Raw genomic sequence first — 15,732 nt, forward strand, 5'->3', positions numbered from 1 at the left:
GTTTTTGAACTTTCAAGTGTGTGTGTGTCTGAAATTTGTACCCTTGATTTTTCGGGAGACTCACATCATAGAGCCCGGCAGAACAAATAGTAAGTGGGCAGACCTTGTGGTACCTTAGTTCTGTGGTTCTCCAGTTTCATGTTGTTGATATTTGGTGCATTGTGTGTTAAAAAGCAATGAAATAGGTGTTAGCTTGCCTTGTAAGGCAGAGAATTATCCTCTAGGCTACAGTATCCAATCCCTTCAGCTCTGCACCAGGGAAGGGTTACATATTTTTGTGTCGAATCACCCTGGTGTATTGAAGGAATATCACAACTCCTTATTTGCCTCTCAGTGCATCCCAGGGCCATTTCCAAGGCAGTTAATTTGATTGATAGATGACAATTCTATCTGTATGTGTCACATGGTTTTTTTTGCTGAATTTGAAAATTAAGGGAGACTAGGATAGATCTATTTTGGCCTTATTTTGGCCTCATCAGCTAGCCATACCCATATATATATGGGTATGGCTATATATGGGTATGGCTATTTAGGACTATTCTTGATATATATATATATATATATGTATATGTATATGTATATAAAACATCCTCCATGATCTTAAAGGGGCTCTAATCTGGCAGAATCTTTACTAGTCACTCTGATTACATGTTTCTCTGCCCCTTGCTTCAAAACGGTTATGCAGCCAAAGTCTAAAGGAAGGTAGCACCTTCTCTCCAAAAGCAAAATGCTGCCTTTGCTTCCCGCCTAAATTGCCTCTTAACTTTCATATCTCATATCTTTCCTTTCAGGGAACCGTCTTCCGTGTTTTTTCCATCCCCGAAGGACAAAAGCTCTATGAATTCAGGAGAGGAATGAAGAGGTTGGTCTGCTGTTCTTATATATTCTGGGCAACTTCATTAATTCATATGTGCCATCAAGTCATTTTTGATTCCTAGTTACCACATAGATTTACCTGCAGAATCCAGGGCTCACCCAGTAGTTTTATGTGGTAGAATGAGAGCATCAAACCCTCAAGCAACCCACAAGTGAGGGGCAGCAGATACAGTGTCTCACCTCCTGCGAAATGGAGTGGAACCAATCACCGAGCAAGAAGGCAAACTAGTTCAGCCTATGAGGGCTACCTGAAGCTTCAGATGCTACAAAATGCAGCTGCAGAGGTTGTAAAATGGTGTCAGCCACTCAGCACATGTAACTTCCTGTCAGCCAAAAAAAAAACAAAAAACCATTGGTTGGCAGGGATCAGGGGATGTTACTTTTCTCCTATAGCTCCTGCCTTTTAGAAGACCTGTCTGTAAGAATGGCCCCAGCATGCTCATCTTTTGGAAAGCCTTGAAAAGGAAATTTTTTCAGTGATACATTATACAGTATATTGTTTTTCTTACTCTAAAGTAGTAAAACTTTGGGGTATTCGTATGCAGAAGCACCCACAGAATGAAAAATGCAGGGAAACTGGATTATTGATTTGCTGGAACTTCTATACTGCTTTTCATCCAAGAGGTCAGGGCTTCCCCCTCGGGGAGGGGAGCAGTGGGGGTAGTAAGTTTATGCACTATTTATTGAATACTTAATAGTTTTTTTATTGTCCTTCCCTAGTACCTTAATATGATCCTTAATTACTTTGTAATTAAATAGTATGTTTTTACCCATAAATGCTTTAATCATTTTAATCATTATGTAGAACTGAACTTTTACAGCAATTAAAGAAAATTGAGCTACTTGCCTAATCTGTTATCACACTGAATCTTGTGGGTTCAGTACAAAACCTTAAAATGTTACTGTGCTCCTCAACAAATAATGCTGTCTAACATTTGTCCTTTTTTGTGGCTTTTCAAATAATGTGGCTTAATCAACTGAAAAAGAGTCCAAGCACCTATTTGAAAACTTATCTTGGTTGGTAAGCCACTCCTGCCCAGTCACATGAACTTTAACCCTTGGTCACATGATTGTCAAGCCACTCCCACCTGGTCACATGACCAGCAAGCGACTTCTACCCAGTCACACACACAAAATAAGCCATGCCCACAGTGTAGCAGGAAATAATTTGGCAGCCCATCACTGGGTCAGGGTAATTTACATAGTGCACATTCCTCCCCTTTTCTCTGCAACAATAATCCTGTGACATCGGTTCGATGGAGAGAGATTGATCCAATCTCATCCAAGAAACATTCACAACTAAGAATGGATTAAAATCTGATTGCTTATTCCTAGCCAAATATCCGTCATGCTACGCCATTGCTGATCAATTCTTCAGAGATGTTCTCCTGAGGCTTTTTAAAAATTGTATTTCCATCCAAGAGAATTTCTCAGTCTTGCTTATTTTGGACCGGTCTATTAACTTTTCCTATTCTAGTTAAGTTGTCTGGGTTTTTTCTTCCCTTCGGTTTAGGTACGTGAACATCAGCTCCCTTGTCTTCAGTATGGATTCCCAGTTCTTGTGTGCATCAAGCAATACTGAGACAGTGCACATTTTTAAGTTGGAGCATCTCACTGACAGGTGGGTAGCAAAATTATGCTGCATCTGCCATGGGGAACTGAGCTGTATCAAGCAAGTTACTCTTGACAGGTTCTTATAGATGGAAGCTGAGAAAGATACTTCTCACCAGGTCTAGATCTGCTCATAGATGACCAATTTTAGCTTATTGGGGGGAATTACTTCAGTGATCTCTCCTAATCGTCAACAGTTTGTTTTTCCACATGAATCACTCAGACTTTGATTTGGCAGCAAGTTTGACCATTCCTGAAAATCTGTGGGCAAAATGGAAAACATGACTCATTCAGATCCAAGCCAATTTATTCCAGGATTTGGGTTTTGGGTGGATATATGTTCAAGCTGATTCCTTTCCAGTGGCTGACTGCAAATGGCAGTATTGGCATCTGTAGTTCTGGCACTTATGAAGCCACACAATGAGATACCGTTACAATTCAGAAATTGATTTCCTTGGGTTTGTAAAAACATTAATAGGTTCAATCAGGGACCTAGGAGTAGCAAAGTGGTGGGCTGCAGTTCAAGCTGGACTCAGAAACGTTGATCAAGAAGAACCTGCTATCTGGCAGTGGCTTGGTTTTCTGGCCATAGTATTTATCCTAAATCTGTTTAATCTTCTTTATTGGAATAGTGACTGTGTTGCAATTATGTTACTAATACAATAGTAGAATGGGTTTTTTGCTGCTCCTGTTCCCGGTCTTTTATTCAGCTAGTTTAAGGCTTGGAGCTCTTAATGAAAGTGACTGCTTTTGACGCCATGTTTACCAAATAAGAATGTTTGTATATATTATATCCTACTTTGAATGCCTGTCTGAACATGTAACAGCTGCATTCCTCTTCTGAACATCAGGCAGAGAGCAGTCACAAGAGAGGCAAGCCAGAATTAAGGAAATAAATATCTTTATTATAACATTGGAATGTATGGTAGACATTCACTTTATTTATTTTTCTGACATCCATTTTAAATGTAGAAATCTCCATGTCCAGGAGTGCTTATGTCTACTTTGGCAGGTGTGTCATCTGCGTCCTTTATCAGCAACAGTTCAAGCCTTATGATGTGTGTGTGCCCAGCTTACCTCACAAATAGATTGCCATGACAAGCTCTGAGGGACATTGTCTTGGGTTTGTAGTATCCAGAAGTGAATGACACATCAACATCCTTTTTGGGCTGCCTGACCACAAGTGGGCCAAAAGTTCATTGCTAGCTCCTTCCAGCCTGCTATTAAGCCAGGTTGAAGGTTTGGGTATTAGTATGCAAACCCCAAACCATTCAGGATCAGAGTACAGTACTTGATTCTAGCTCCTGCTGATGCCTTCACATTGATTGATTGATTGATTGTATTTCTATGCCAGGCAAGGCTTGGAGATTGCCAGTTGGCAACTTGAAGGCAGTGGCAGTTTCATTTACTTTTAGATTATTTGGTTTTGTTATTTTTATAAATAACTCAAGTCGGTGATCATATCTCATACTCCTTTCCTCCAGTATCTTCACAACAACACTTCTCCTGTGAATGACTTCCCTTCAATAGCACTTCAGTGCTGGAGTACAGTGTGTGCTTTTTAAAATGCTCCCATTCTTAGACTGATCTTTCAGTGGATTGCTTTGATTTCATATCTTGCTTTGAAATTGTTGCTGTCAATTACCTTTGGAAGTCTCTATCCTCAGTGAGAGCTGGGATTCATCCTGCGACAGCTTTAAAAGGCAAAATTCAGGCTTTATTCCCACCACAATACTGCTTCGAGCCACCTCTGAGTGTTTGGTGAGAAAAGGGTTTGCGGCAACTTCTTCTGCAACAGAATTTCATGCAGTGGGTCACATCTAATTGATTATAGCCTTACCTTTCTCTCTGCAAGAGAATCTTGCCAGATGATTACAGATAGACGGTGATCTCTGGCATTGATATCTAAACAAGCTTAAGCGTACATGGTTACATTAAACAGCAACACATAATTAAACAGCTGGTGCAAGTGCCAATAATATTTTAACTTCAGATTTGTTGCTGCTATTTCCATAACACCATCTACTTCTGTTTCGTTATGTTTTAGGGTTTTATTCCTACATTAGGAACACCTGAAGGGTCCCCATCTCTGAAATGTTGAAGTGAAAGGGAAGCAGGGAAGTCTGATGAGCGGAGAGATAATGACATCTGTTTTAGGAAATGAAGACCCTTGTTGTTATTATATTGTATGGATGTTCCTGGAGTAGAAATGTCATAATCTGGCATTTTGTTTGTCTTAGTCGGCCGGAAGAACCTCCCTCCTGGAGTGGCTACATGGGCAAGATGTTCATGGCTGCCACCAACTACCTCCCTTCTCAAGTATCGGGCATGATGAGCCAAGACCGGGCCTTTGCTACCGTGCGCCTCAACTTCACCGGACAAAGGAACATCTGCATGCTCTCAACGTACGTAAGCTGGGCCACAGCAACTAAACGTGATTGCTTTCCTTTTGTGTTGGGCAAGCTATTTAATTTAGGACAGGCAGCCGGATTCCCAGGGAAATGTTTCATAAATGGCACAGTGCAGGGAGAATCAAATAGTGTTGAGTAAGGCTAAAACATTCCCCCATCTCCCCCCCGCCCCAGTAACAGATGTTCCTTTATCTCATGGTCACAATCACTACCGCCTTTCCCCCAAAATAAGTCCTTGTCCTTTTGTTGAACCCTGAAACAAGCTCTTGGCCTTGTTGCCATGCACTCAAAAGCCCGTTTGGGCTTATTATCAAGGGATGTCTTATATTGGGGAAAACAGGATATTACTATGAATCTTTGAGTTTAGGAAGATAGTCCCTAAATATTATGGTTGCTAAGAATGGACATTGAGTTGATGTACTATATTCAACATATTCTATTAACAAATTTGCATTGGTTCATGGTTCTGGCATTGTATGAACCAGTGGTACATATTTTGATTTTAGGCACATAAAATCATCTAAATGTCCAAACAGTTTTAATCCAGCCAACTCATAAGGGCAGTTCTATTCTCTATTTATTGGATATCTCCTGCCCTGGGGAATTTTATTCCAGTATAATTAATTAATTAATTCTTTGTTTGCCACCCATCCCCCTACAATGTGATTTGTGTTAATCATTTTTTCTAATTATGATTTGATTGTCCATTAGGTTGATTGAGGCCACTCTTCTGCAAATTATCAAAAGAAGGAGAGGCATTTCTCCATAGATTTTATTATTTTTATTCCTCCCTACCCAGCTTATTGCTGATTCGTTGGGCAATATATGGGGCATACAAGCAGCCTGCATATCACGGTTCCTCCAGTTCTGGCTTATGCAGTCAGAGGCTTTATACATCACAAAATGCACAACTTTCTCTGCATTGACACACTTCCTGCATTGGTAACATTTGCAATAATGTATACAAGGCAAAACTAATTTTGTCACGCTAAACATTCTGCATTGCTCTCCACTTTGAGAGCATAGTAATATAGGTTATACCATTTGAAGCTATTTTTTCATGACCCAGCACTGCAATGTAATTTTTTTAAAAAAAAATAATATTGGGCCAAATCTCAAAGGGAGAAGAAAGTACCTTACAGTACATTGTTTTAAAAGTAAGCTTTGGAGTTCATGGCAAATAATATAACTGCATGAAGTAGATGGGTTAGTAAAGAAGTGAGTTTTGTTCTGCATCACATGATAATACTATGATGGCTTTATTTAGGAGAAAACGTCCTTGTTGGTGTGACTAATGTAGCCTTACAATAGGTTCAAAATCATATGTTTATATATGTCTGCATATATATCGCCAGTTTTTTACCCGTATGTATATTTCCTAATATTATTTTAAAAATACTGTAGTAATTATTTGAGTCTAAAATCAGAAGAATAGGCAAAATTTGGCTGCCAAATCTCTCCCATAAACATCTTCATCTTACAATTTTTCCCGGAAATGTAGTGTGGGAAACAGGTGGCACAGCCTATTTAGATGTTGTTTTAGCTTTGTTCCTGTACATTTTTAATAGGATCCAAAAGTTGCCTCGGGTCTTAGTTACAACATCTGGTGGATATCTTTACATCTACAACCTGGATCCCCAAGACGGCGGAGAATGTGTTTTAATCAAGAAGCACAGGTAACAGCTTGATTATTTCAAGAATCCGAAGAAAATGTAGAGAAAATAAAGAAGAAAATTTAAGATTATTTTAAAAAGATTGTGTATACTATATACATACAACAGATTTCCATCGCAGGAGTTGCCTTTGTTTATAAAAGAAGGATGCTAAGGAGAAAAAACATGTTTTGAATGTGTCTTTTCATAAGAGTAATTCACAAAAGTATGTACAATTATGCCGGGGCATGTAAAGGGAAAAGAGAAGTGAAATGAGCATTAACAGATGGTAGTACTGAATGCTGTTATAGGATACAAAAAGTCCACAGGCCATTACTGAGAGAAACAGAATTCTGCATAGCAAGAAAAGTCCCTCCAGTTATATTCTGTCAAACTCAAGGCCCATGTGCCAGATCCGCCCTGTGTGTGTGTGGGGGGGGGGGGGGGTGTTAAACCACATAGGGCCCTCCTGAGCTCTTTTTTCGCGGGCAGAAGGCTGCAGGAGGACCCCCTCAACCCCTCCTGGGCCACCAAAGGGGCCCCTGACACAAGTGATGTTGAGCTGGCCACGCCCACCCTGAGGTCAAACACATCCCTGATGCGGTCCTTAGTGAAATCAAGTTTGACAGCCCTGTGTTAGAACAAGACAGCTCCAAAGTGCAACCCAAGGGAAGCACATGCCGAAGGGAAAATGAATGTAGCAAAAGAACCATAAGAGCACTTGCAGGGAGATAAATTGGGTGAAGATGTAGAAGCACATAGCCCTAATTTGTGCTATACGTTTTTTAAAATTTAGTAACAGTTTGAGGTTGACAATATGCCCCTTTCATGTTATCAACAATGCTAAGCATTGGCTTGGAACTGAAATATTCTAGGAATTAAATTAACTGTTAAATTACATTCTTACACTTCTCTGGCATAGATTGCAGCTGTGCTCTACTCGGGTAGAGCTACTTGATTTAGATGCTGATCAGCACTCCCATGCCTGGCCATGAGTGTGTTCATATTGTGTACACCCACAAAACTTTTATTTTGTCCTTGACTGACTTGTTGCTTGTAGTTCAAAATTGTTCTCTGGGGATATTGTGTTATGCGATACTTTTCGGGTTTAGTGAAAGGACCAAGGTTGGGTTTAAATTTAGATTAAAAGTACGTAGAGGAAATACTGTTTTCTATTTAATAAAATACATCTTGCCATGACACCTGTTGTAGTCTTGATCCTCTTCAAAAGTCTTGGCAATAACTTTACATCAGCATAAATACCTTTCTCAAAGGTGTTTTTCAAAAGGTGGGGAATGGAACAATTTATATTCTTTGCATTCCTTCCATTCCAAATCCTTCCATTCCCATAACTGAAGAAACTTCTTGGATGAGAAACGAAGCGTCTTCAAGGAAAAAGGCTGCATTACTATTACTATTCTCATAATTCCTATCATCTATCTCCTCCCACTTATGACCCTATGACTGTAACGTGTTGCATGTATCCTTACGATTTATATTAATATTGTTTCCTGATTGCTTATTTGACCCCTATGGCAATCATTAAGTGTTGTACCTCATGATTCCTGACAAATGTATCTTTTCTTTTATGTACAGTGATACCTCAAGATACGAACCCCTCGTCTTACGAACAACACGTGATACGAACCCGGGGTTCAGAAAATTTTTGCCTCTTCTTACGAACTTTTTTTGAGTTACGAACCGGTGTTCGGAGACTGCTGGGAAGCCGTGCGGCTGTTTTAAAAGGTGACAGCCGGGCGGCGGGGCTTCCCAGCACCCCCCCGAACCCGAACCCGGAAGTTCGGCACAAGTTCGGGGTTCGGGGGGTGCTGGGAAGCCCCCCAGGCCGGCTGCGACCTTTTAAAACAGCCGCGCCGCTTCCCATCTGTCTCCTGAAGCCGAACGCGGAAGTTCGGCTTTGCCGTTCGGCTTCAGGAGACAGATGGGAAGCGGCGCAGCTCTTTTAAAAGGTCGCAGCCGGCCTGGGGGGCTTGCCCGGCGGTCACCTTTTAAAACAGCCGGGCAGCTTTCCAGCAGACTCCCGAAGCCGAACAAACCCGAACTTCCGCGTTCGGCGTTTGGAGGCTGCTGGAAAGTCGCTAAATCGTGTGGCAGCAAACATGCTTTGGGGTTTTGGCTGGGGGGGAGAAGTAGGACCTTCCTAACTCCCTCCCCCCCAGCCAAACCCCCGAAGCATGTTTGCTGCCACACGATTTAGCGGCGAAGTGACGTGAAGGGATGGAAAGCTGAAACCGCCTGGTTTCAGCTCCCCATTCCTCCACGTCACTTCGCTCCTGTCCTGGCTAAATCGTGTGGCAGCAAACAGGCTTTGGGGTTTTGGCTGGGGGGGAGGGAGTTAGGAAGGTCCTACTGCTTCCTCCCCCAGCCAAAAACACAAAGCCAGGCAGCCTCCAGCCGCCAAAGGAGCCTCCTGATTCTCCCCGCTTCTCTGTCCCGCTCATTACCCGTGTCCAGCAGAAGCTGCTGCCCGATTGCTCTTAGCCGGCGGGATGCAAAGTGCTGGGGTGGGAGGGTGTCCTGACAGTCCCCCCACCCCAATGCGAGCGGCGGGGAGTCACCCATGGCCGGCAGAAGATCGCTCTTGCTGACCTGATGCCTCGCGGTGAAGCCGGGCAAGAGCGATCTTCTGCCGGCCATGGGTGACTCCCCGCCGCTCGCCCATGGCCGGCAGAAGATCGCTCTTGCCTGGCTTCCCCGCGAGGCATCAGGTCAGCATTCTGGACGGGCGGGCGGCGGGCGAGGATGGGGGAAGCCTCGCGGGGAAGCCGGGCAAGAGCGATCTTCTGCCGGCCATGGGCGACTCCCCGCCGCTCGCCCATGGCCGGCAGAAGATCGCTCTTGCCCGGCTTCCCCGCGAGGCAGCAGGTCAGCATCCTCAGCGGGCGAGCGGCGGGGAAGCTGGCGGTTGTGGCAACTGCTGCAAGAGGCTTCCCCGCCTCCTCAAAGCAGCCTCCCAAACCCGAACTTTCGCTGAGAAGCCCCGCCGCCCGGCTGTCACCTTTTAAAACAGCCGGGGGGCTTCTCAGCAGCCTCCCAACGCCGAAGCCCCCAGGCTGTTTTAAAAGGTGACAGCCGGGCGGCAGCGTTTTTTTGTGGGTTTTTGTTGTTGTTGCACGGATTAATTGACTTTACATTGTTTCCTATGGGAAACAATGTTTCGTCTTATGAACCTTTCGTCTTACGAACCTCCTCCTTGCACCAATTAAGTTCGTATCATGAGGTATTACTGTACACTGAGAGCATATGCACCAAAGACAAATTCCTTGTGTATCCAGTTACACTTGGCCAATAAAGAATTCTACTCTACTCTACTCTACCCTACCCTATTCTACTCTACCCTACCCTACCCTACCCTATTCTACTCTACTCTACCCTACCCTACCCTACTCTACTCTACCCTACCCTATTCTACCCTACCCTACCCTATTCTACTCTACTCTACCCTACTCTACCCTATTCTACTCTACTCTACCCTACCCTATTCTACTCTACCCTACCCTACCCTACGCTACCCTATTCTACTGTACTCTACCCTACCCTATTCTACTCTACCCTACCCTACCCTATTCTACTCTACTCTACTCTAAAACCAAAAAAAGTCCAGTTGCCTTTTAGAAAGCACCTTTGGGACAGACATGACCTGGATGACTTACAGTCTCCATAGACATAAACACCTTCTCTTCTTGTCTCCCAAACATCTTTGAAGAACTCAAGCTGCAACTGTGTTGTGCATAAAAGCTTGATGGTATTTTTGTCCATTTGACTTGCCAAACAATGCATCCTATGGGCTGGAGATGGCACAAAAACCTCTATCTCTGTTTAAGTATGCAGCAAATAATAGTACAATCAGATGTTGAAGTTACTGGGTAATGACTAGCCTTTATTTCAAACCCCCTCCTCTCCCTGGCCCACTTTCTTTTAGCTTGCTTGACTTGGTAAAGCCAGAAGAGAACAAAGAAAACGATCTTCTGTCTCCAGCAACTCAAACCTATGCTGCTACCGTAGCTAAGCAGACTTCAGTGCCTTCCCCTTCTATGATGCCAGGTCAGTACCAGATTTACAGCAAGCTGCCGTTGCTTGTTTTAGCCATGTCAGAATTGTTCACTACTATGTATTTGTGAGTTTCTCTCCGTCATATTTTAACATATTGTTAATGAAAATATGTACAATGCATCACTTGTTATCTTTGGCACTTTCTTATACTGTACAAGATGTTGGTATTATTGGAATTTTCTGAAATTTCCATTCACAGAATGTTGGAAGGTTGATTTGCAGGCTTTACAAATCCTTTGACACCTCTGGGCTTGTCCATGTTTTATTTTTACACGAATGTGTGAATGGCCAGGATTTTTACAATTAAGTCCTTTGGGAGTGGCCAGTTAAATAAATAAATAAGTCCTTAACTGTGATGCTTCAGTTGTGATAGTTGAATGACAATTTACGTGGAACAAGAGGTGCCTGTTTAAAAACCATTCTACAAGATTCTGTTTAAAAGGATTTTAAGCTGAGTTGCCTTCTTGCATTGCAGGTTACTCGGAAGATGGGGGAGCTCTTCGAGGAGAGATCATACCCGAGCATGAATTTGCTACTGGGCCAGTATGTCTGGATGATGAAAATGAATTTCCACCTGTGAGCATTAGGAGTACTTAAAACACCATTGTGAAATTCGTGCCTAGAAGAAAAGCTTACATCTTTTCTTCCGAGCGATCTGTCCCTTCCTCTCCTGCTTGGTAGCCATCTCTGTTCCACTTCTGAAATAACTTGGGGCGGGGATGTGTGGCTCTCGCCATGGGCTTTTGAAGTGAGGCCTTCTACAAACCCTGTTTTCCAAGTATGTTTATAACAGTGAATCCGAATTACACCAGGCTGTGGGCTGCCAGGTAAAGGGAGGGCTGGGTTCATTTGCCTTTCGAAGTTCAGCCGTGTAGCAGTGTCATGTACTTCTAAGGCCACGTCTGGCATTCTTCACAAAATTATCCTCTCAAGATAATGATGTCTTCATGGTGTAGTTCAGATCCGAGCACACGCTTTGGGGTGCCAGAGCAACTCTTCAGACAGCCACCTGTCGCTTTCCAAGTGTTTGGAAACAAATCCAGAAAAGAAGAAAAAGGGCTGCGGTCTCAAAAATGTGAAAGGAAAGCTTGTCATTTCCCATATGATTCCTCTTGCCTTATTTTTCCGCATGCCGTGGTACTTTGGTCGGTGAACGCAGCAGCATCGAAGTTGTCTGAAGTTTTGTACCTGCCTTGTCCTGCCCTTTCTCCATAGCGGGAGGATGTTTGTAGCAAGATCAGGGGAAAGGGATCACCAGCATCATTTGTGTGGTATTGCCGTGGTCGTGTGTGTGTATGTGTGTGTGTTGTGTGTGTGTGTGTTACTGCTATGCCTGGGCTACTAGAGACAGAGGCTACCTGTTTTTGAAGGAAACAAGAGGTTAAGAAAGATGAAAGATAAGAAAGTCAAACGTCAAGAGCACAAGGCAGAAAGAGACAGCAGATGCCTGAGTTCACTGAGCTTTGAGGTTGTATCTTTGAAGTGTCTCTGTTGATGCAGGTGCAATATCCAAAATATAACAGGGGAAAGGAAGAAAAGTTGTACTCATCTGACCTCCAAAAGGGAGGACTGGAAACTTTTTTCATGGTGGAGACATTTTTCAAATAGGCTATTTATATTGGCTAGCATTCCCCCCCCCCTTTTTTTTTTGTGGATTTAAAAAAAAAAAATCTTACCAGGCCTTTCAGGCAAGGTTTTCTTGTTCCTAAGATTTAACAATCCCTTTTCTCAGATGCGTAAGTTTCCTGAGAGTAGGGACTGCTCCAGCTTGTTCTTTATAGGAGATGGAGGTGGCTGAAAAATCCCGAATATAGACTGGGATCATGGGGGAGCAGCCTTCCTAGAACTAGTGCTGCACAAAGTCCTCCAAGTGATCCCTTCCTTCTCAAGTGATTTTAATTGGAACTAGCCAGCATTCTCCTTTCTGCCCCTGCCTTGATCATCTCAATAGTTTCTCAAGGCCTTTAAACCTGGGAGGGAAAATCAGGATGTGGTATGCCTCTCTCTATAACTTCTGGAGAGAGTAGTTCTCTCTAGGGCAGTGCTTCTCAGACAAATTTCCCATGGTGTTAGGAACTAAAGCTTCTATTCTGACACCTTGGAACATATTTTTACAATCCGACCAATCAGGCGTTTACAGGGAGGGTGTCCCTCTGACCTTCCTGCCAATCCGCTTAAAGCTGTTGGGAGAATTGGCGCTAGACTTATGGTTGGAGGTCATCACAACATGAGGAACTGTATTAAGGGGCCGCGGCATTGGAAAGGTTGAGAACCACTGCTCTAGGGCATCAGTTGCACCTAAATACTTCCTCTTCAGATGCACAAAGGGTTGTTCTACAGGTAGTCTTTGACGTATGAGCATAGTTGAGCCCAAAATTTCCATTACTCAGCAAGACAGTTGTTAAACGGTTATTTTTGCCCCGTTTTACAAGCTTTCTTGACGTAGTTTTTAAAATGTGAATCACTGCACGTTATTAAGTTAGTAACATGTTATTAAGTGAATTTGGCTTCCGCATTCACTTTGCTTGTCAGAAAGTTGCAAAGAAGTGATGAGATGATCCTGGGACACTTGCAACCATCGTAAATATGAGCCAGTTGCCAAGCGTCTGAATTTTGATCAGGTGACTAAGGGGACGCTGCAATGGCCGTAAGTGTGAAAAACATCCATTTGATTTTTTTTCCAGTGCTATTGTAACTTTAGTCACTAAACAAATGGCTGTAAGTCGAGGACTCTCTGTAACGCCATTGTCAGACCCTTGTTTCATTTAGGCCTGTGCATGGACTTGCATGTATTTTCCATTAAAGCTACAACAAGTGGAACATTATGCTTAAAACTGGAGACCAAAGGCATTCAGTTTGGGTATTTATTGCTGATTCCACAGGGAAGCCAGAGCTAAATGTGTGTTTCCTACTTCTTAGTAGCTAAGTTTGGAATTCTGTTTGTTGTCTTCTTTTATAATTTTTCTAAAGGTGATCATGGCCACGACCAGTATTCAGGAAAAAGAATAGTATTATATTTAAAACTGATTTGTATTCTTCCAGTTTTTATTTCTTACATTAATACATGGGCATAGAAGTTTACTCAGCTTCCAGAGCTATCCTATCTGGGCTGTAAAATTATAGGGTGGCTACTACATGACAGCAAGCTGATACCAAAATCCATGATAACTCTTTGCTGCCACGCAGTGGCCATTTGCTCACATTTTAATTAACATATACGGTAGTAGTATTTAGCGTTTTGTTCTTCACTGTATAATTACTTTTTTTGGTTGTGCTTTGTGCTAGTGTTGCAATTTTTTAATATTATAAAATTTGTACCTTTAATAAACATCTAGTTGTAATCTAGATTTCTGCAGCCCAGATACAGTAGCTTTAATTAGCAATTGCTTTCATTGTGCTTGGCAATATTGTTCAGGTCATTAAGGAGCTATTCCATTTGTTTTTAAGCATGTGTTTTGTTTTACTTTTGGCTGCCATAATAGAAGAGGGTGGATTACAGTTCTTTAGCATTTGTCATGCCTTTCAAATCATAGTAATTTGATTGGTAGACAGTCTCTTTGTTTTTTGCTGTGCTTCTTATGAATCACCCTTAATACAGTATAAATTGTGGTCTTATTCATAGAATAAGTAAGCTATGAAAATGAAGAAAAAATAAATGAAAAGGAAGCAGCAAAAGACGCAGATGTAATTAAAGTCCGCTTTTCTTTTCTTTTCTTTGTCCCAATTTGGGTTTGCCAATCTTTGCTCTTTTTTGTTTTATGTCTCTCTGAATTTTTTTACATTTTGTAAACCTCCCACAGTTGATGCGAGTTGGATGGCATCTAAATTTAATAAATAGAAACATGGGAGTTCAATAAACAGCCTCTTAAGACGTCTCTGTGTTTCTTATCCAAATTAATCCTACCTTTCATTTTGTAACACTTCAACATCAAAACTTGACAAGGTTTCTAAGCACTGCTAGATTTCTAGCAGCAGAGCAGAAGTGATGGAAAAATTATTTACATTGGTTTCTCTCCCATTTAATAGCTTCCATCCTGAAATCAGAGACTAAAACCCTTCAAATCCAATATTCTTTAAATGGGCCCTTATACATTCTAAGATGAAGGATTGTAGTCCCTGCCTACTTTCAGTACAATTTGTTTTCTGGCCCACATACATTCCAGGCACAGTATTTTATACAAGCAGAGAAGGAAGTGTATATTCTAGGGTTTGGTTTTGTTCTTAAGAAATATATATCAATCCCACATGAAAACTAGCTGGATGACTTTGAGCTAGTTACTCTCTCTTCAGCAAACTCAACTCACAAAGTGGTTGTTAATGTTGGGTGGGGGATAGGAAGAGGAAGGAGTAGTGTATATTTGGTATCTTGAGTTTATTTATAAAAACAAAAGCAGGATATAAACAGAAAAATAAATAAGACATGGACTGACTGGTCCAACTCAAGTCTGGAAATGTAATCAACTATCACAAGAGATGTTTTTGGATATCTACTATAAATTCATCTGACCCAAAATCCTAGCCTAAGGCACAGCTAGATGACACGATCTAGCCAATCTTAGTTGATCTCAAAAAGCTAAAACAGGGTCAGGTGTGTGTACTTTATTAAGAAGAAAGACCACCAAGAAATATCAGGATTGTTGACTAAACAGGAAACTAAAAGTTTAAGAAAATCCTGGAAATATATTATTGCCAAGAAAACTACATAGATGTGCACATGAGGGTAAAGGGAGTTGAATTAATTTTACATACCAGACCTAAGATACTAAGATGGAATACATAATCATTATTACGATTTGGCACAGTCAGCCAGATTATTCTTATTATAAATAATAATAAAAACTGCATATTATTACCAGAGATCCATAATCTACTAATATACTGCATTTCCTTATGTGCCTTATTTATCTTTTATTGTGAACCAATACAATAAACATGTCATTACAGAGATGATGGTATGTATCATTCTCTACTTGGAATTGTTCTGAATATGATAAAAGTTGTCACTCTATGGAAAATGTGAACAATTATTGAAACGTGAATGGTTTAGGACAGCCATTTAGTTTTTGCTTGTGAAATAGTTTATGGTGCATGTTGCACTATATTGCATA

General features: G+C 41.7%; 1 protein-coding gene across 2 annotated transcripts in view; it reads left to right on the forward strand.

Annotated features, from left to right (window-relative positions):
• The window catches only part of WIPI1 (WD repeat domain, phosphoinositide interacting 1), a 56,935-nt gene that overhangs the window by 39,610 nt on the left and 1,593 nt on the right, over positions 1–15,732 (forward strand). For both annotated transcript variants that reach the window (XM_070740294.1, XM_070740295.1), the window contains exons 7-12: positions 792–862; positions 2,390–2,497; positions 4,728–4,892; positions 6,467–6,574; positions 10,494–10,615; positions 11,100–11,200. In XM_070740294.1, the coding sequence (XP_070596395.1) occupies positions 792–862; positions 2,390–2,497; positions 4,728–4,892; positions 6,467–6,574; positions 10,494–10,615; positions 11,100–11,200 (675 nt within the window). The remainder of the gene's footprint in view (positions 1–791; positions 863–2,389; positions 2,498–4,727; positions 4,893–6,466; positions 6,575–10,493; positions 10,616–11,099; positions 11,201–15,732) is intronic.

This window comes from Erythrolamprus reginae, chromosome 2 (assembly GCF_031021105.1).
Source record: "Erythrolamprus reginae isolate rEryReg1 chromosome 2, rEryReg1.hap1, whole genome shotgun sequence".
Classification (NCBI taxonomy): domain Eukaryota; kingdom Metazoa; phylum Chordata; class Lepidosauria; order Squamata; family Dipsadidae; genus Erythrolamprus; species Erythrolamprus reginae.